A 19,047-nucleotide genomic window follows, 5' to 3' on the forward strand; every position below is an offset into this window, starting at 1 on the left:
GAGGGAGGTAAGGATGGCAACAGGCACATCCAGCTGTGGGGTGGTGCTTTTGCACTGCCCACAGAACCTTTGTGCAGCTTTGGACTGAACGATGGTTCACCCCTGTGCACTGTGATCAGAAAGGGCCTGTTATCGCCCTGCAGCCTCCATATGGGTGTAGCCATGAATGTAAGGTGGAAATACTGGGAATTTCCACTGAGGTGGGTTAAAATGCATTTACCCTCCCCTGGAAAACCCACTGCCAATGCAGTTTCTATTGCATGGGGAGACTGCCAGGCCTGCTTGCTTCAGTTGGCTTTTTGCATCGATTTAACTAGAAGGCAGATGGATCCTAATTGTGCCTCAACTAAAGCAGACTGCATATAAAAATCACTGCTTCCAAGATCAGTGTTTTAGCTGCTTGGGCAAGCATCCCAAAAGAAAGGATTCTTCTCTAGAGTCAAGAAGACAGGGTTAACATTAGGAAATTAATCTTTATTTAGAAGGACAGAAATAATCTCTGCCAACTTTTCCATTATTAGTAATTCTCCCCGCTGCTTCAGCTAGAGGATTAGTGACTCATTCTCTAGGAGTTCATTAAAATGGCCTTCTGTGCTCAGGTGAGCTCTTATTTGTTTTTTAAACCTGACTTTTTTCTACAGGTCTCATAGTAGAAGGGAGACACGAAGGTCCTCTGAGCTCAGGCATCCACGGAAGTAAGCAGAAAAGCAGAATACTTTCCTGTTTTTCCAATAGCTCTAATCCTAGGATAAGACTGGTTGTACCATCCTAAGGGAGGAAGTAAGATGAGCCACCTATCTCCTGCTGAGCTACAGCTGGTGCTGCTTCTCGCACAGAGGATGCCTCTGCCTGTATTCTTGTTTTTATTTCAGGGTGCAAGCTGGGAGCAAGCAAGGGAAAGGCCACTCTGGGCCTCTGTTCCTGTACTTTCAGAGCTGGAAGTGAAGGATTCATTTTGCCTTTGACAACTGAGGTACTTTGCTCAGCTCTCCTTCAGGGAGCCCCTGGCAGACCTGCTTCCACTCTGCAGTGAGCCAAGGTTAGGAAAGAGTATCATGAAACTGATGTTGGATGTGAGGTAAGAATGGTGACAATTCTTCCAGAGCCTGCTTTTTAGCTCCATGTTCTCCTCACCTGCTGCAGCAGTGAGGGCTTCCTAGAGCCTGGCTCTGGTGTCCTGCGCTGTCAGGAAGTTGCTGATGATCCCAGACACCACCTCGGGCTTGTTCAGGTGCACAAAATGACTCCCAGGTACCTCTATTAGCTGGATGTGCTGGAAAGAAAGGACACAAGATGTGAACCAGGAAAGCATTCCCTCAGACAAGCTGTGGGGTAGGAGGAAGGCAGAACAGGGCTGGGATGACTGGACTAGGGAAGAGCTAGGTCTAGAGTGCAATACTAACTTGGGACTCTGGCAGCAGAGGCCAAGTTGGTTTCCCCACAGTGTGAGGGCTGTACCATTCAGGACAAATTGCCTAGTGGGGGTGCCCACTGGGGGTGGCCACCAAGGTGAGCTGCTGCTCCCAGGTTGGGGACCCATACAGTAGACATGCAAGGATGGAGTTTGCTCTCACCTCTTTGAGGGTAGACTCAAATGCCTCCCGTAGGTCTTTCACAAAGTGATTTCTGGTGTCCAGCTTGTACGGTACCAAGAGTCCATCTTGTGCTCTGAAAAGCAATAGCAATGCTCAGTACAGCACATAGCATGTCTCCATTTGTCTTTGCTACTGTCTTGGGCAGAAGCATTGGCCCCAGGACAGGGGGGTGACCGAGACAACTGCTCTTTCTAAGCTGCTTGTAAACAGCAGGGATACAGGGTCATACATGGTAGTCAGAGGGGCAGCTATTTTCTGTCAAACTATCTTTTCAAAACCTTAGGCGATTGCCTGGTAGTATCAGAGTGGAGACTGGTTAGATATTGCTCCCCTCCAAGTGCTGTCTCTTAATACATCATTCCTTAGCCCTACCATGTATTCTGCCTTTTCCCTTCCATACAACCTCTACATCTCCCCTCTGTCCCTTTCCCCCCTCCACACTGCTGTTTTAAACTGGGTGTGCCCCACTTGGAGAGGAAGTACCAGGGCACTCCTCCTGGAGAAGCCAGCATTAGACCTCCTGCAGAGTTAAGATCATGCTGTCTCCTACTCCACTGCAGGCACAGAGCACTGCATCCCAGGCAGAGAGGCATATACTCTGTATGGCCTAGAGGACTTGTCCTCACTATGATGTTGTATTTCTGGATAAACTGGAATATCCTTAAGAGCTTATGATTTCGGCAGACCAGGGATGCCAAAACTGCTCTTCATTTCCTAACTTCTAGCACTTCCTCTTATTTCCTAGAGAGTCTTTTAATGGCACAACACAGACCAAGGCAGCCAGGGCCCTGCACATCTTGCCCTCCAAGGGTAGATGCAGAGGAGGACGGAACCAGCTACCCACCCAGACAGCTCAACAGCTTGTGGGGTTCTGTGCAAACCACTGGCTACCTCCCCACAGCTTTTCTCCCTGCCCTGGACACCCAAGAGGAGAGCTTGCAGGAGCTGGGTCTGGCCAGGGGCTCTAGGACCAGCTGGAGGAGGTAGAGGCTGCCCTGATTTTACCTGTTTGCTTGGGCAAGAGGTTTCTGTGTCTGGAGAAGGGGACAGGCTGGGGTGCTGTGACCTGGGGAAGAGCTGGGTGGGCCAAGAGGAAAGCAAGTAGGAACAGTGTGGAGTGTCACAGGTTTGCCAGGATGGCCCCTTCCTGTAGGGCCAAGGGATGGAAAGTTATGGGATTGGGAGCGTGAAGGCAGGAGGACACGGCAGGACTGGCATTTCCTCAGTCAGCCTTGCACCAGGGAGGCCCAGCCTGAAAGCACAGCCTAGGCCGGAAGAAGGATGTTCCAGCTGCTCTCTGCCTGCTCTAGGAGCCTGCCCAGCCTGGGGCAGTGGTAAGGAACTTGGAAATGCTTCACATTTCAGGCTGTGCTGTAGTGCCAACTGGCCCAAAGGTCTGGGTGGCTGCTGCAGAGGAGGGGTTACCTGGGGGCTCCTTTCTAACCTTTACTCCCTCCACCCAGGGCTGCAGGGAGGCAGCAAGGTTGGTTTGGCTTGTGCCTCACTCACACAATGATGAGCACACGGTCCTGGATCTTCTGCAGGAGCTTCACACACTGCTCCACTGTGAAGGACTCTTGACTCTGCTGCAGGTGCAAAGACAGGCAGAACAGCAAAGGTCAGGGACAGCAGCTGGGGACAGAGAGTGTACCCGACCCCTGCTGCACTAGTGGCCCTTAAGGCAGAGAAATGGCTGCGGCCCCAAAGTTGCCATGCTGGGACATGACAGGCAGCCAGGCCATGCACAAGAGCAGCTGGCTCTGCAAAGGCTCCTTCTATCCAGCTGCATTTCAGGGCTGCCAGCAACACTGCCTGCTGGGATGCAGCACATAGGGGAATGATCTCATACCAGAGAAAAGCTTTAAAAATCCCTTTACTAAAAAGGAGACAGTACACTACTCTGGCTTTCATACCCTGGCAATGGCACAGGTAGAGGAGGCCCTGCTCGCTCAAAAGCGGCACAAAGCTATCAAAACATCAAACATGTGGACTTTGCTCCACACTCTCCCCCTTCTTCCACGGGTGACCTGACAAGCTGACAGAAAGCATCCATCCAGCTGCTGCCTGAAGAGTTACAACAGCAGGAAAATGTGGCCATGAGGCCCTGGGGCAGAGGAACTGCTAGGGAAAAAAAAAATCAGTAACATTTTCCAGTGACTCTGTAAGCTGAGTCAACGTTTGAGGCTCTTTTAACAGCAGCATTTAAAAGAGAGGCAGGAATTAGAGATGCAGAAAGTAACCAGCTGAGTGGAAGCAGGGAGTGGACCTCCACTGCAGCTGAGTTTTCTATAATCTCAGAACTCAGAAGCAGCAGGGGGCACATCAGAAGAGCAATGCTCACCGTACGGACTCTCATGTCTCTGTTATACACCAGCCCTGGAATGAAAAAACAACAGAAGGTTTTCATGTCTCACAGGAGCAGGAGCTGCTCTGTTTCTCCTCCCCTTCGGGGTCTGCCCAAGATTTTTTGAGACAGGAGGATTAGGGTTAATTCAGATTTCTCCTTTCTTAAATTCTTCTCTTTTGGTGTTCCAAGACTCAAGCACCAAACCCAGTTGCTGGGAATGGAGAGCTCTGCCTCCAGACTTAATTGCTCCCATTCAGGCTGCATGAAATTGTAGTTAGGGCACCCTGTACCCTGTGGAAGACAATGGCTGTTGGCACTGCTCCCATCCCACACCCAGGGCTGGCCCAGCACTGGGATGAGCCCCGTCTCCACGCAGCAGCCCCTTACCAGCGGGTGTCTCAGTTGCTCCTCGCTGCAGTAGGATTGCCCCACCCTCTGCTGTCAGATGTCTGTTTGCTTCTAAGAGCCTGAGGGAGACATGGCAGAGAGATTGTGCTGCTGGGAAAGGGAGGAAGTGAAGCGAAAATGGCATGACAAGGTGACAGCGAGCTCTCAGGCTGCTTCAGAAAAGAGCAAGGAAGAAGCAGCAAAAGCAAAAGGTCTTGGTGAGATTCCAGGAGGACTTGAAAGAGGAAGTGCAGAGACGGTTTCCCTTTCTCATTCATGCAGCTGTAACTCTGTCCAAGGTGAGGGCAGGCAGCAAATGAAGAGGACAAATGGGAACCGACCTCTGCAATGCTGCTTCAGGGCTCCGTGCTCTGGGAGTTTGCTGCTTTGCCTCTAGACTCAGTAATCTGTCAATCACCAATCGCTTTGATTCCAGCCACGCCTCAGTGTCCTGAAACAAAGAGACACAGGGCACAGGAATAACCCCCCCATTTCTGACTTATTTTACCCCTTCATCAAAGGGTAGAAATGGGCATTTCACCCTTCAGCATCCCTCAGAACTCGTACCAGTTACAGACATCATATTAAAAATGTCCATTTCTGGGGGAAGAGAACAGCAATACTTAAAAGGCAAGGCAAGAACAGAAAGCTAAGTACTGCTGTAAAGAACTTACTTTTTACCCTTGCAATCTTTTCTACCCCTTCCTGCCTCACTTTTGAGTTGAGGACAACTGTCCAAAAGAACAAGGGAAATCTGTTATCTTTTGTCTCTTTGACCCTGGGCTTCTGTCCCACTTCTGCCAACCAAAGCCCAGCATCTGGTAGCGATGAGGTCAGGTTGGGAATGTAGCTTTACATCCTGCCAGGAACAGAAAAAGAGATCTACCCAACAAGCTATTGGCAAAAGGACAGCTGGCAGTTGCTTGGACAGAGGTTCCAGTTCCCTTTGTACAAGGGTATGGCACAGACAAGTGAATTTCAGTGCTAAGGGACTGTAGGATGTGGAGCACTACCAAGTGTCCCCCAAGGGCCACCCTCCACAGGGACCTCAGTCTATGCAACAAGAAGCAGATCTGTGCCTGCCAAAAGGAAGATCACCAAGACTTGTGTGATCTGTCAGGAACTGGTCACATCAGTGCTTTCTCTGAGCAAATGAAAGAAAGAAAAAAAAAAATCCAAACATCTACTTTTTATTTAAAAAAGTGAGGGGAAGTACATGTGAAATCTAACCTCTGGTGCTAGCAGAAAGCCAAGGTTTTCCAGCAGGATCAGCTTGTCCACCATCTCAGGATAGAGGAAACAGAACTGAGACATGAAAAATATGAGAGAAAAAGCTGAGTGTTGAGGGATGCCTTCATCCTGCTACACTGGAGAGGGAGTCAGGAAAGGGCCTCTCCTCCCCTGTAATCCAAGTCCCACATAGTTCGTCCCTTCAATTCCCTCCTATTTGTTGTTCCAGCTGCAGATATCACAAATCCCATGAAGAAAGGATGCTTTACTCACCATTCCTGCCACAGCTCCACCTGCAAAGGAGAGAAAAGTCCTCTCTTACACCCAGGATACACACACACACAGCCCCAACCCCTGGTAACATAAACTCCCTTCACGCAGAGCAGGAGCTGCCTTAGAAGCAGAAATGCATGTAGTACCAATGAACAAAGCTCCAGCTAGAGTAGCAGGCAGAGAGCAGGGCTATTGACCAACTGGACTCTTGTCCTGTGCCATACCGATCTTCCTCTCAGGCAGCAAGGGCCAAGAAGCAGTTACTAGTTACACACTGTGGTGTGCAAGCTCTGTGAGCTGTAGCCAGCACAGCCCTGTGCAGCAAAACCCAAATGGTGGCAAAACCCAAGCATAAAGAGATAGAGCCTGGAGTCTGGTTCCCTTCAGCAAGCTCCATGAACCACCAAGAAGGGCCCTGCCCTCCCTAGGCTCTGTGGCCTTGTGGGAACCAGGCAGGAAGGCCTGCTGTGAATTCTCCTGCCACAGGTCACCCCTCTTTGCACACTGCTGTTCCCTCCTGGGGCTGGAGATGGGTCCACAGCAAGACTGACCACTGCTTATGCTACAGGGTCCTGAAAGCATAGGCATTTCAAACAAGGACAGATTTCTGAATCGCTCAAGCAGCAACCTGGTATTTGACATAATAAATACTCCAACAGCTCCTAGCGGTATGTCTTGTAAGTTAATTACCTACTCCTATTTCCATGAATCTCACAGCTTACAAGGACAAGAGCCACTTACCCATACTGTGACCCATCAGGGTGAACCGTCTCCACTGCAAGGCTAAGTGGCAACAGACAAAAACAGACAGAGCTGCATTAGAAACTAAAGCAGCAGCATCTTGAAGCTTCTCCACCAACACAGGCTCCTTCACACAGGAGGGCTTTTTCACTGTTTAAGTTGCTTCCTAATCCAGAAATGAGGTGGCTAAGTAGGCCAGTTTTAAAGAAAGAGAGCTTCCACCACCTCATTTCCTTAGTAGTTAAGGCACACAAGCTCTCAATCTGTTTCTATATGGCAAACAAACTACAGCAAATTCCCATTCATTGCCAGACACAGGACTGGCAGGAAGGAAAGGAGTCTAACTGGGCAGCATCTGCCAAAGAGAGAGACCTTGACAGAGCATCCTGCTGCAGGGCATTCCACAAAAGCCATGAGGACACAGAGCCAGATCTGCTGCCTTGAGGGAAGTACGATTATCCCAAATGAAAGCTCTCTGCATCATTTAGCACGCCAGGCTCCAGTCCATTTTTAGAGAACCCCAAGAGGCTTATGGGAAAATACCGCTTCATCAGTGCTGCATCATCTGAAATGCAAGTCACTGAAAGATGTTTTACCCTCTGGCACCATTGAAGAGGTTCCAGAGGCTCTCTGTATACTGAATGAGGGATGCAAAACTGCACATGCCACAACCTCCCACAAGATCAGCATACAGGTGGACAGTTAGATCGGGAGTTATTAGGAGCCCAATACACTTGGGCTGACAGATTTCTTTGTATGATACTAAAGCAAGCAGCCAGCTGCCATCAGGGAGAACCAGAAGAGTCTCCAACCTACACCTAACACTGGTTAGAGGTCACTAACTGATTAGAAAAAGCCAGCCTGGCAAAACTATTTAGTTGCATTCACCACTTTGCTACTACTGCTTTTTAGTCTAGAAACACTTGCTTCTTACTGTTTCTTCCTCTCACAAAGCAGCAAGCACTGCCTGCTTGTCCCAAAGAGCAATGTAGCACCCTCTGCACAAACAGCCTCTCAAGGGGCCCTTCAGCTGCCCACCTGCTGCCACCCGGCGCACATCGCTCACGTAATCCAGAAAATGGTAGGGGCAGCCTGCAGGTCGGTGGGATGACAAGCCATGGCCGGAAAAATCCATTGCCACATAATAGCAACCTGAAAGGGAGAATGTATGAGATATGCAGTCCTGCAACACAAGAACCATCCTGCTCAGCCAGACCTACCTCTGGGGAGCAGTGGAATGAGCTTGTCAAAGGTGTTGGCATTGTCCAGCCAGCCATGCAAGCACAGCACAGGGTGGCCCTCTGAAGATCCCCAGGCCTTGGCTGCCACGTGGCCCCAGGGCACAGGGAACTTCACCTCCGAAAACATGCCCAAAATAGAGTGCTCACAAGGTATGTCCCTGGAGAGAGCCACGTGCTCCGACTAGGTCCCAGGGATCTTGTTAATGGCCCAGAGCTCTGAAAAGAGTAATACAGGTCTTTAGTAACTCACCAGCCTCCTGTGGTCTTAATTAGCAGCTTGCTGATTTATAGCTCTCCACTGAACATCCCAAGATGCCATCCCTGCCTGCCTGTTTGGGGAATCCTCTTCCCAGCACGTACTAGCGATGCTCCTAGGAAGAAACTAGCTTTCTCTACACAGGAGGAAAAAAGCCTCTTCTCTGTCTCTGCAGCAGCTGCAAGCTGAACAGAAAACACAGGAGATCTGGCAAGAGGGAACCACGCACAATTCCCCCAGCTAGCTGTAGTGAGCCAGGCACCTGTCCTGGACTAAAAAGACAATTTCAGGAATAAGGATGCTGCTTCCAGTACTACACTCCTCTTTTACCTTGTGCTTCTCCTCTTTCACACCACCAGTCGGCACCTTCGAGAGAGCACTGCCGTGGTCACTGCTGCCACCCTCCTGTACCCCGGCATGGGATTACAAGCCCACAACCTGCTGGACACCTGCTCGACCTCAAACTCGTCTCGTCCCTCCCGATCTGCCTGGTAATTACAGCGCTAACATCTGACCTTTACTCAACCCCAGGCTCCTAAGTGAACCCCTCAGTACTACCCAGCCTCTGGGGATCTGCCAGGGGTGCTCTGAGTATCTCCCCTTCACCCCCAAGCCCATCTGACCTCCAGGGTGCCTCACAAGCAGCTTGACTTTGCCTGCCCCCAGGTCTCTCATGGCTTACTGCCTTCCCAGTGACTTGTTTCAGGTCTCTATTCCCTTAAATAGTCTCTGAGACCTGACAGCAATTAAATCACTCTACTGCAAGTCCCTCCCGAGAGGAGGCTGCTGTCAGGACTCTGAGACCACCTACAGGCCCCAGCGGCCCCAGTCAGCTACACATGGGGACTCCCCTACATCTTTCCCTCGTGCCCATGAGCCTGTTAAAGCTCAGCCCAGGGGCACCCCAGCAGTGCTGGTCTCCAGCGGCAAAGGTGAAGCTCCAAGGACCATGGCCCTGCCTGCTGATCACGGGGCTGTCTCACCCTTGCCCGGCCTGATCCTGACAACCATGGGCTGACTTCCTGGTGTGACCATGGACCTGCCCCTTCCTCACAGACGTGCCAGAGAACCTGGGCTCCTGGCAGAGCCCGCCTGCCCTCCCCAGGCCCGCCCTGCCTGAGCCCAGCGGGGCTGCGGCCCTAGGGTCCCTCCGGCGGGCAGGAAGAGCCGCTACACCCACTCCTTCGCCTCAGGGCGCCCTGGGGCAGCTGCTCCTGCTCCCGGCCCCGGGGACGAAGCGGTCCCCGGAGTGCCGCGGCTGCCGGCGGCCGCCCCGGCCCCGCTCCCCGTGCCCACACGCTGCTCCCCGGCCCCCTCCTACCGCTCTGTCCGGCCGGGACGGCAGAGCTAGGCCGTGCCTGGGGGAGACAGCCCGGCGGCAGGGCGGGCGGGCCGGCTGCACCGCCCTGCTCCCCGCCTCCCCGGGCCGCCCCGAGCCTCCGCCTCCTGCCGCTCTGTCGGCCCCGGGCCGCCGCCACCCGAGGGAGGCAGTGGGGTGGGAGCGCCGCCATCCTCGTCCTCCGTCAGCCTCCCGGCCCCGGGCGTCCTGCGAGGGGACGGGGCAGTGGGGGAGGGCCTGACAGCGCGGCCTCGCCTGCACGGGGAGCGGGTCCCGGTTCCCCACCCTTGGCCCTGCAGCAAGGGGACACCCTGGCAAACCCTCAGCCCTCCACAGCATCACTCGTTGTTTTCCTCCTGACCCAGCTATTGCTCCAGACACAACGACCCAGCCTGCCCTCTCCTCCAGGCCCAGAAACCTCTTACCTGACTGACCAGGTGAAAGCAGGGCAGTCTCCAGCTGGTCCTGGAGCCTCTGGCCTGACCCAGCTGCTGCAAGCTCTCCTCTTGGGTGCCCAGGGCAGGGAGATGCTGTGAGAGGTAGACAATGCACTGTGTCTGGTTGAGGCTTAGTAAGCATAACCAGGAGTTAATGATGCCTGTGGGGTCTGCAGTTGCCATCGACCTACTTACTGGGCACGACAGGGACCTAAGAGAAGTCACAGTCATGGCAGTGTGGCTGCATCCTTGGCTACCTCCAGCAGATGCGTTACTGACTATGGAAACTGCCTGTACTGCAGCAACACAGCGTGAGATGTTTCAACTGTGACCCAGGAGCATTGTAGCAACATCAAACAGGCTCAGTGCTTGACACCAGTGCTGAACTTCCATCGCTCTCTGATAGAGAAACTCTTCTGAACTCTTAATGCTTGCTGGAATCGTGTTGCTCCAGGGATAAGAGTCACTCTCCCGTGCTGTGACCCATCACAGTGAACTGACTACTGCGGGGCCAAGCTGCGGCAGATACACAGCAGACAGCACTGCCTTCCTTAGCTGCTGTACTCCTTCTTCAAAACCAGACCCCTCTCAGCTGGGGAGGTTTCCACAATTTTCTTCATTAGACCAGGCTTCAAGAAAGCCAATACCTGAGAATACTGCTTGCTGGTGCCATGCATTCCCTCCAGCAATCAGTCAACAAGGCGTAACACAGACCACAACTGTTCCCCTTCAGTCAAGGACTCTGCTGTCAAATGAAGCAAAGTCAAACCATGCTGTGAGTAGTGGGATGTCTTGCTGGAGCAGTTGGAGAGAGCAAAATGAATGTCTGTTCTTAGGGAGTCATTTTTATATTGGTAATTGAAAACTCTCTGCTCAGTTCAGCACATCAGTCTCCTAAATTACACCATACATTTTCAGAACAGCTTGCAAAGCTTGAAAGAAACCAGTGTAGAAGCTTACAGCCCTGCTTCTCCTGCCTACCTCAATCTCACCCTGGCAAAATAGCTCTGCACCCCAGAAGTTGAAAGGTAACCTTGAGGACCCATCACTGAGAATAAATGAGAGCTCTGGAACTCAGGCTACCCTGCAAGTGAGCCATTAGAAGGAAATTAAAATCTTACAGGTTTGGAAAATCCAGTGCATTGCTTTTTCTTAGCCTCCTTGGAGGAGGAACAGGAGGAGGAAGTGGTGGGAAGGCATGCAGAGGGAGAGAGGCCTCAGTGCCGTCTAACCATGTTTCCTAGAGCTGTCAGAGATGTGTGACTGATTACAAAAGGTGAAAAGCAAGGGACAGCTTGGCAGAACAGGTCTGTAAAATGCACTCAATAATCAGTCACTGCTGCTAATGTAGGCCAGGGCCTTCCTGTGAATTGCTGGGATTTTTTCACAAGTCACCAGAAAGCAGTGTAATTGTTAGCAGTGGCTGCTAGGCTTGTGATTCTTCTGTCTGTGGCATAGCTCTTGGGGAAAAGGACCCTATGTCAGGAGCAGGGGGGATGTGGACCCTTTGAGGAAACCTCTGTCATTGGTGAGACAACAGGCAATGGCCTGGAAAATCCATTGCCACCTAACTGCAATCTGAAAAGGAGAGAGAATCGGTGTGCAGAGCCGACACACGACTCACAGCCCATCCTCCTGAGCCAGACCCACTTCTGAGGATCAGTGGAATGAGCCTATCAGAGGTGGTGGCATTGTCCAGCCAGCCATGCAAGCACATCCCTGAACAGGGTATCCCCTTCACAGTCCCAGGCTTTGGCTGCCCCATGTCCCTGTGGCACAGGGAACTTCACCTCAGAGAACTTGTACCCACACGCAACATCCTCTGAGTGCTACATGCTGACAGCTAGTCCCAGAAAGCTCATTAACAGCTAAGAGCTCTCAACAGAGCTTGTACGTTAGTGCTGGTCACCAAAGTTGTTTATCTGGCAGCCCCAAACTCTACTCAGTACCAGGTTTTGGGCACAAGCCTGTTTGAGGTAATCCTGGGATCCCGCTGTAAATGCTGGTATGCGCATCACCGCTCACAGGTCTTGGACTCTTTCCTGCACCATCTTGGGCCCTCTGCCCCACTCCAGCAGCCTGTAGGATCTGTGTTCTCTGCTTTGAGTCACAGAGATGACCTCTGGGGCTGAGGTGGGAATGGTACATTCTTTAGGAAATTTGGACTTCTGTGAGCTGTATCCCAAGTCACTTCTGCTAGGAGGCTGCATCAGCAGGCACCTCATGGGAAAGGAAAAATTCCTCACAGAAATCCTAGTGATTGATGACATGGGATAGAGCTGCAAGCGGGGAATGTTGCACTAAGATGTACCCCTTGCCCCTCCCTCAGCAGCAGGATTGCCATCTTATTAGCCAAATCCAGATTGTTGAGATCTTCCCCAGGTCCTTCCTTTTTTCTCCAGTGCAATGTTACTTAGCCCTCTAAAACAGCAGCCCAGCATCTTACAAGACTGCATATCTCCCCTGGTGCTGCTTGGCAAACTACCCCTCAGGGGGAGAGCCCTCTGCATGATGCATGGTGAACCTTGGGTGTCTCACAGAATTCATTCTGCTGCATCTGCTTCTAAGAAGTGTCACAGGCTACTGCAGTGGAGTTGCTGCCTGTGGAGGACCAAATTACACTCCACCTGGAAGGGTGCTGGGGTGTTGGCTGGGCTGGTGGTAAGAAAGGCTGGTATGCACAAAGAACTGGGCGGGAGTTAGTTTGAGATATCCTGTGTGGTTAGCAAAGGATAATTTAACCTCTGTGTCCCTGCCAAGGAGAAAGAGACCTGTAAGGGTGAACACTGGGACATGCAGAGCTGTTACGCTTCGCTGACTTGGAACAGCATTGATCAGTTTGTGCTAGCTGCAGATCTGGTGAGGAAACTTTAAGTACAGCAGATTGATTGCTACCAAGGGACAAATTCCCCATAGCTGGTTGGATCCAAGCACTGAAGTACTGACATTTTGATCATATGGTGATTTATTAGTAATACCCCTGTACCCCAAACTCTCTTCTGTAGTTATACAAGTAAAAAAGCATGCTATAGCTAGATTAACTGCTTTCTTTCAGAGGATATATAGAGGATATACCTCTGTATAAAGCCCCACATTGTGAGCATATGCTGCAGTCATAGTGGACAGGAACATAAAAGTGATCACAGGACAACATGTATTGTGTAACCGGCCCCAGCATGCTGACTCCCAGGCTGTGGGTTTGTGGGCAGCAAGCAAGACTGGGGTGCTGCCAGGGCCCACATAGAAGTTCTTCCTCTGCAACAAGGACCAGATGCTTCTCTGTTTCAGCATCTCAGAGCAGGTCAAGGATCCCTGCAAGGAGAGGGGCAAAATCTAGTAAGTGCAGAGCTGTTGGTGTTGGGTGCAGGCACTGCTTGGGCACACAGCGGTGTCAGGGGGAACAGAGAGACACTTAATGACTACAGGTAAGCCCGTACATCCCCAGCGCATGGTTCCCTAATGAATCTTCTGCACTTTGTCACATACACTGCTTGATGTGCCCCTGCCTGAGGAAAGCTGCCTTCTCATCCGTCTCTTCTGCACAAGGTTGTGGAGGAGAAGACCTTACTGCTAATGTGACTTGTTCTGAAAGGAGAACAGAACTTAGGAAATGAGAGGCCTCAATGAGGGGCTGAACCACAGATCTGCACCCTGTGGACATTTCCTAGTGGGGATCCCACTCCCTTGAGCTCTCTCCACAAACTTTGCTTGCTTTGGAGATGATCCTGGGGTTTAAATGAGCTGCCCACGTGGGAAGAGTTGAGGTAGGACATGAAAGTCCTGCCACCCCTGGGCTCTGCTTGGCAGAGGCAGACCCATTAAGGTGCCTTGTGTGGTGTGCTTTTCCTTGGGTTTTCCCTAATTTTGTGTTGAATTTCATTGATGTGAATGAGTTTCTGGTGACTGAAAAAGCAGCTGATATACTAAGATAAAAAATGCTGTGATGGCTTAAGTTGGTTTCTCTCCCCTTGCTCCAGGCACGTGCCTGTTGGGCTCCTTGTCCCAGAGCTCTCCAGTCCTGCAGAAGCTGTGAGAGACAAATAGATGCTGGCTCTTTACTCACCACAGTCTGGGGCCAATGTGATAGTTTAAACGGAAATCTTTGTTTAAGTTAATAAGCCAAGCTATGAGTGGTTGAGAAAGTGGCGTACATCTGCTCCAGGGATTAACATGCAGCAGAATTTGGATAGTAGGGTGTCTTGGTTTCAGCTGTAATGTAGCTGGCATAGGGCTGCTGGGGTGTTAAATCATCCCCACGTGAACCACCACCGTTCAGCTGGAAGCAGCCCCAGGCACGCACCATGCATCAGCTCCAAGTGGTGCACATTTATATCACTTTATTTGCAACTAATGAAATAGCTAGAAACATTTATTGCGTATAAATTATATATGAGCACCTATCATACAAATAAACTCTTTCCTGTCTCAGCTTTCCATTGCCTTCTTCATCAGAACATCTTTTATATTTGGGACAGATTGAGGAGTCTCTGCTGGTCCCCATCCCCTGGGCCTGTTTGGTTAACTAGTGAGGCGAGCTACTCTCCAGGTCTCTACAAAACCCACACACACCTTGAGAGTAACACCTATTTTAATGTGCGAAGCAACATGGAAAGAGGAGTTTCTCTCCAGCTTTTTTCTAGACTTAACCTTCCTTCACTTGGAAAATCTGGTAGATTCCCCATAGGCTGGGAGAAAATAATAGCAAAAACCAGGAGTAATCTGATATCTGTAATTACAGGCCTATGAGCTCCTTATTGCCCTCAGAATAAGAAAATAGAACATACAAGGATCATTTAAAAACAACGGAAGATTTCTAGTTAATGTTAAGTCTCATGAGTTTATGGAAAATAATCCAGAAAGCTGCTTGGGAACTTTTGGAGATGTAAGTTATAGGTTTGGTTTATGGATTTGGCTGATAAATGTAAAAGCTGTTGACATAATAGGGCTCCAGCAAGGAAACTGATACAGACTTACACTGTGTTTTGATTTTTAAGAAACTGGAATTATACCAAATTAACACATTTTGTGGTAATTGGACTGAAAATTGACTAGTTAGCAAGTGTCAAAATGTTAAAGTTGGTACAAGCACATAATGTGTGTTTTTAAAACAGCCCAATGGTTGAGTTACTGAGGGCGGGCCACTCTTCATGTCTGGCAGCTCTGTCTGTGGAAGAAGTGACTCTGGCAAAGGCTTGATTCGTTGTGCAGGAGCAGCTGAATGTGAGCTCCCAGTGCAACACCACAGTCAGAAAGGGTAATTCCATCCTCAGATGTATAAGCAGGGAATACAGAGCAGGTGTAATGAGATTACATTGCAGGAGGTTATATTCTGCTAATTCCATGGATGTGATTACTGGTGTAAAAGAATTCCCAGTTTTGACATCTGTGATTCGAGGAGGAAGTTAAGTTGGAGAGGCTTCCTGCAAGAGCTCTCAGGCCTGATAAGGGGTTGGAAGACATCTTATGGGGGAGGAGTGCTTAGGACTGATACAATCAAAGCCTAAGTATGCCTATGGAGGATTAAAGTTTTGCTCCTCTAATTGCTGTGCCGCCTAACAATGGTACAAGAAAAAACAGTCTAGAGATGAGGTATACCTTTTATAATGGAAAAAGTAGTTAAATACTTGAGCAGTTTACTTAGGGTGGTGGCAGCTTCCCAACCATTGGCAGTTTTTGAATTAAGATGGGACGTTTAACAAAACAACAGTGATTAATGTGACAGAGTCCTTTGTCTTGTGATCATCTGGAAAGCAGGCCGGTCTGGAAATTAGTCTGCTGCAACAGACACTGCTGTCAGATGGTACCAGCCTGCAGTACTTCTGCTACAACTGCTCTGAAAATTACAGCCCATATTTATACTCCCTTCCTGCCTTCTATGTGCTTTTCTTCATTTAGAGGCTCAGCTTCCTCAGCTGAGGTAGCCCCTGCTGCTAGGTCCGGCAGTGACTCAGGACCTTTCTGCTATGGGTCAGTGTCTTGGATCAGTCCCTGCACTCCTCTGTGGCTGGTTTTGTTTATTTGGAGATAACCCTGAAGCAGGTGTGCACAGGTCAGAACTCAGTGCCTGTGTCCTGTGACTGGGGTTCAGCATCACTTCCCATCTCAGTGTGGGGCAACAAATCCGGGAAAGCATGGGCAGGGCTGAGGCTACATGTTCCAGGCAAAGGATTCTGAGCAGAGGGCTCCAGGTAAGGTCCGTCACTTTTGGACAGCACTCCGGGAACTCGTCCTGAAAATGTGGAATGACAGGGAGAAACAGTAGGCCTCTGGCTCACAATGAAATCTTAACTGAGTACCTCCCTCCATGTTTGGTGGGCAGCAACGCTGGGAGGAGTTACCTGAGGTGGTCACAGATTTATGGGGCCACAGAGCCCCAGGGAGCTCACACCTGAGTCCATTGCTGCAGAGGGCTGATGCCTCCCTCATTTCCTCTGTTACTGCTCTGGGGTGTTTGACATATAGGCCAGATTCAGAGGCAAGGGAACGGTTTGCAATAGAGTTATAAAAGGCTGTTTTGTTTTCTCTGCAGCTGCTTACATCTGACCTAAATACCTTCCAGGCTATGCAGCCTGGTGCTTTCTTTGAAAACCTAGAAGGTCACTGACTGCTGGGTCTTCCTCCCTCAAATGAACCAGGGGGATGTACAGAGCCATAACTGCACTGACGAGCGAGAGCTGCCCTCCCTTTTTTCCCCTCCTCTGTTTTTTGGAGTTTGACAATAATAAACATACAAGAAATTACTGGACTTGTGTTCTCACAGAAGTAACTGTGCATGTTGTAAAAACCTTTAGCAGAAGACTGGGCTTTTTGGGCCTATGTATGTGATTGTAGGGAAAGGAGACAGTTGTGCCCACCTGCCCTGCTTGGCACAGGAAAGCTCCATCTTTGAAAGAGCAGCCTGAACAGCCACCAGCAAAGCATCCCACTATCCCACTGGGCCGTCTCTGCACAGCAGTGCAACCGCTGCTCTCTACAGCTCAGCTCCAGGCCACTGCACCCTGTGAAGCCCAACCTCTTGATGGCAACTGCTGTGCCCAGGCTCAGCAGTGTGCCAGCTCGCTCAGCTTCCCAGCTTCTCCTCCAGCCCTGCTGCCTGCAGGCACATTGGGTTGCACATTGCCCATTGGCACCAGGAGAACAGGCCGATGTTCCCCACTGCTCCATGAGGCTCAGGCCCAGCCAAGGAGGATGCAGGAGCCCGGTGCTGGGCTGGGGGCACAGGCTGAAGCACATGAGCACAGTGGTGTCCACCACAGCTGCGGAGGGAAGCCACAACAGCAGAGGGTTGTTGCAGACTGGAATGAAGATGCATCAGCAGTTGTGTGTGGGGTGCCCACGGCCCATGGCACAGTCATGGCTGTGGCTCTCCACCCTCCAGCCCTCCAGCCCTCCACCACATGCAGCATCTCTCGGTACAGGGGTGCAGCAGCTCTGTGCCAGAGGTTGGCAACCTGCAAGCAGTGGTGCATAGCTCCTGCAGCTGCGCTAAGTCACTCTGCTCCAGGCAGCCCCTGTACCTTCGATTTCCTGGAAAGCAGTTTCTCTTCAATACTGAGAAAAGCCCTGCTCTAGGAGGGGAAGGAGGGGCCTGGCCACCACTTCAAGCAGTGGGGCCACTACTTGTGCTAACTTTTCTCAGGAGAGTTCATCTAATACAACCTCCACTCACTCTAAACCACAGAAAGGTGGTTTTGTTTGTTGTTTTGGGCTGTTTTTCATGGGGGGAGCAGAGGAAGGGTGCTGGGGGATTTTTGTGTGTTGGTTTTGTCCTCCTGGCTTTCTCCTTTTGTGTTGTTGTTGGTTTGGTTGTTGTTTTTTTTGCTGTTGTTTTTTTTAAATTCTTGACGTTTTGCTGTTAGCATCTCCTAAAAGGAGACTTCTAAGAAGTTATGAGAGGAACCATCTAGAAAGGGGAGGAAGGGTCAAAAGGGAAAAACCACCTAAGACTGTATGCAAAGATTGTACATTTTGTACTGTTCGCAGGCTGGACTTACAGCACACAAGGAGGTCATGGCAGTCATTTCCTACCCACCCCCCAAGCATCCTTCCAGCCTTCTCTCTGTACCAGACCTCCTGCATTGCCTGCATCACCTCTCATGCCAGGTGCCCAGACCTGCCCCATGCTTTCTTTTCTCCCTTTCCTTCTCATTTGGTCACCTGTCAGAAATCCCCCAGCTCATGTCTGAGCGACTCTGATCCCTCCATGTCCAGGGCAGTTTCATCTCCCACTTAAATCTCATCCCAAAGCCAGTATGCACACCAGTGGGTGACAACACATTTGGGTCTGGCTGGAGGGCCAGTGAGGCGCTGAGCACCTAATAATCACCTGGAGTCACTCATCACCTGCAGGTGATGCTCCAGCCCCAGCTGAATTTCTACTCACAGGCTTGCTGGCTGAAGGGCAAAGCAGTACTGGTCAGGTGTATGCAACCCCTCTTGGGCTGTTGCATATCCACATCTTTGAGCTTACTACAGACTTGGGGTTGGCTGAAGAATGAGCAGAAATTCCACACAGCAGAACTATGATCCAAAGGTAGGATAACTTCAGACCTACTGCCCTCAGCAGCTAGACTTCAGACAAACCTATTTGGAAATGGTTCATTCCATCGACAGCTCTATCAAGTAATGCTTTCATATTTAATGTTTTTCAAAGGTTTAGTATCAGGGATAGTGAAGGTCTATGTATCCTTAAGCAGAGGAAAAAAACAGGGGTAGGTTAAAACTTGTAAGAACAAATCCTGGCCTCTTCTTGGGAGCTATTCCTCTCCATGCTGTCCGCAGCATCCTGGGCATCAAAGAAACCCTGTCTTTAGGATGGACCCAGCTTTCTCCAGAGATGTACCAGTGTGCAGTGTTCAAAGTGAGTTGTTCATGCCAGGGCCATTGGCCTGCCTGCATACCCACTGTCATTACACAGAGCCAGTCAGGTGGGTATCTGTATGCTGAAAGCAGTTGGGGGAAAAAACAACATCTGTCCAATAGAGAGAGCATGGGGAGAGTTTTGGTTCTAGGGAATTTACTTGTATTCTTTTTTTCTTAAGAGAACTCACTTAAAGGCAGGGTTTGTTTTTCACCTAGAACACGTCCAGGCTTGGTTTCAGGCTAGCAGGGAAGAAATGCAGCTGAGCATGGTTTAGTTGCCATCTTCTGCTTTGTGTCACAAGCCACAAAGCTACTTCAGCATCCTTGTGTTTTCCACCT

At 50.5% G+C, this 19,047-nt stretch overlaps 1 protein-coding gene across 4 annotated transcripts; it reads right to left on the reverse strand.

Moving 5' to 3' along the window:
* Positions 1–453: 453 nt before the first annotated feature.
* SERHL2 (serine hydrolase like 2) lies at positions 454–9,496 on the reverse strand. 4 transcript variants are annotated; one of them, XM_065676725.1, is made up of 12 exons: positions 9,392–9,496; positions 7,962–8,030; positions 7,612–7,725; positions 6,574–6,615; positions 5,833–5,852; positions 5,560–5,634; positions 4,671–4,780; positions 4,330–4,409; positions 3,937–3,971; positions 3,105–3,181; positions 1,575–1,668; positions 454–1,273 (listed from the first exon to the last, which is right to left on the reverse strand). In XM_065676725.1, the coding sequence occupies exons 3-12, from the start codon at positions 7,706–7,708 to the stop codon at positions 1,157–1,159; spliced, it is 747 nt and encodes a 248-aa protein (XP_065532797.1). In that variant the 5' UTR covers positions 7,709–7,725; positions 7,962–8,030; positions 9,392–9,496; the 3' UTR covers positions 454–1,156. The 4 variants fall into 4 exon arrangements, with proteins under 4 accessions (XP_065532797.1, XP_065532769.1, XP_065532779.1 ...); XM_065676697.1 differs by having other exon boundaries at positions 7,794–8,030; XM_065676707.1 differs by lacking the exon at positions 9,392–9,496 and adding an exon at positions 8,401–9,336 and having other exon boundaries at positions 7,794–8,030.
* Positions 9,497–19,047: the final 9,551 nt, after the last annotated feature.

This window comes from Lathamus discolor, chromosome 1, assembly GCF_037157495.1.
Source record: "Lathamus discolor isolate bLatDis1 chromosome 1, bLatDis1.hap1, whole genome shotgun sequence".
NCBI classification, from domain to species: Eukaryota; Metazoa; Chordata; class Aves; order Psittaciformes; family Psittacidae; genus Lathamus; species Lathamus discolor.

Excerpts from the sequence above, each read along its gene's own strand:
- SERHL2 (XM_065676697.1), bottom strand. The coding sequence starts at position 7,941 with ATGTTTTCGGAGGTGAAGTTCCCTGTGCCCTGGGGCCACGTGGCAGCC. Across the intron at positions 4,781-5,559 it reads GCTTTCTGCTAGCACCAGAG|GACACTGAGGCGTGGCTGGA; the intron begins GTTAGATTTCAC and ends TCTTTGTTTCAG. Across the intron at positions 1,669-3,104 it reads GACCGTGTGCTCATCATTGT|AGCACAAGATGGACTCTTGG; the intron begins GTGAGTGAGGCA and ends ATTGCTTTTCAG.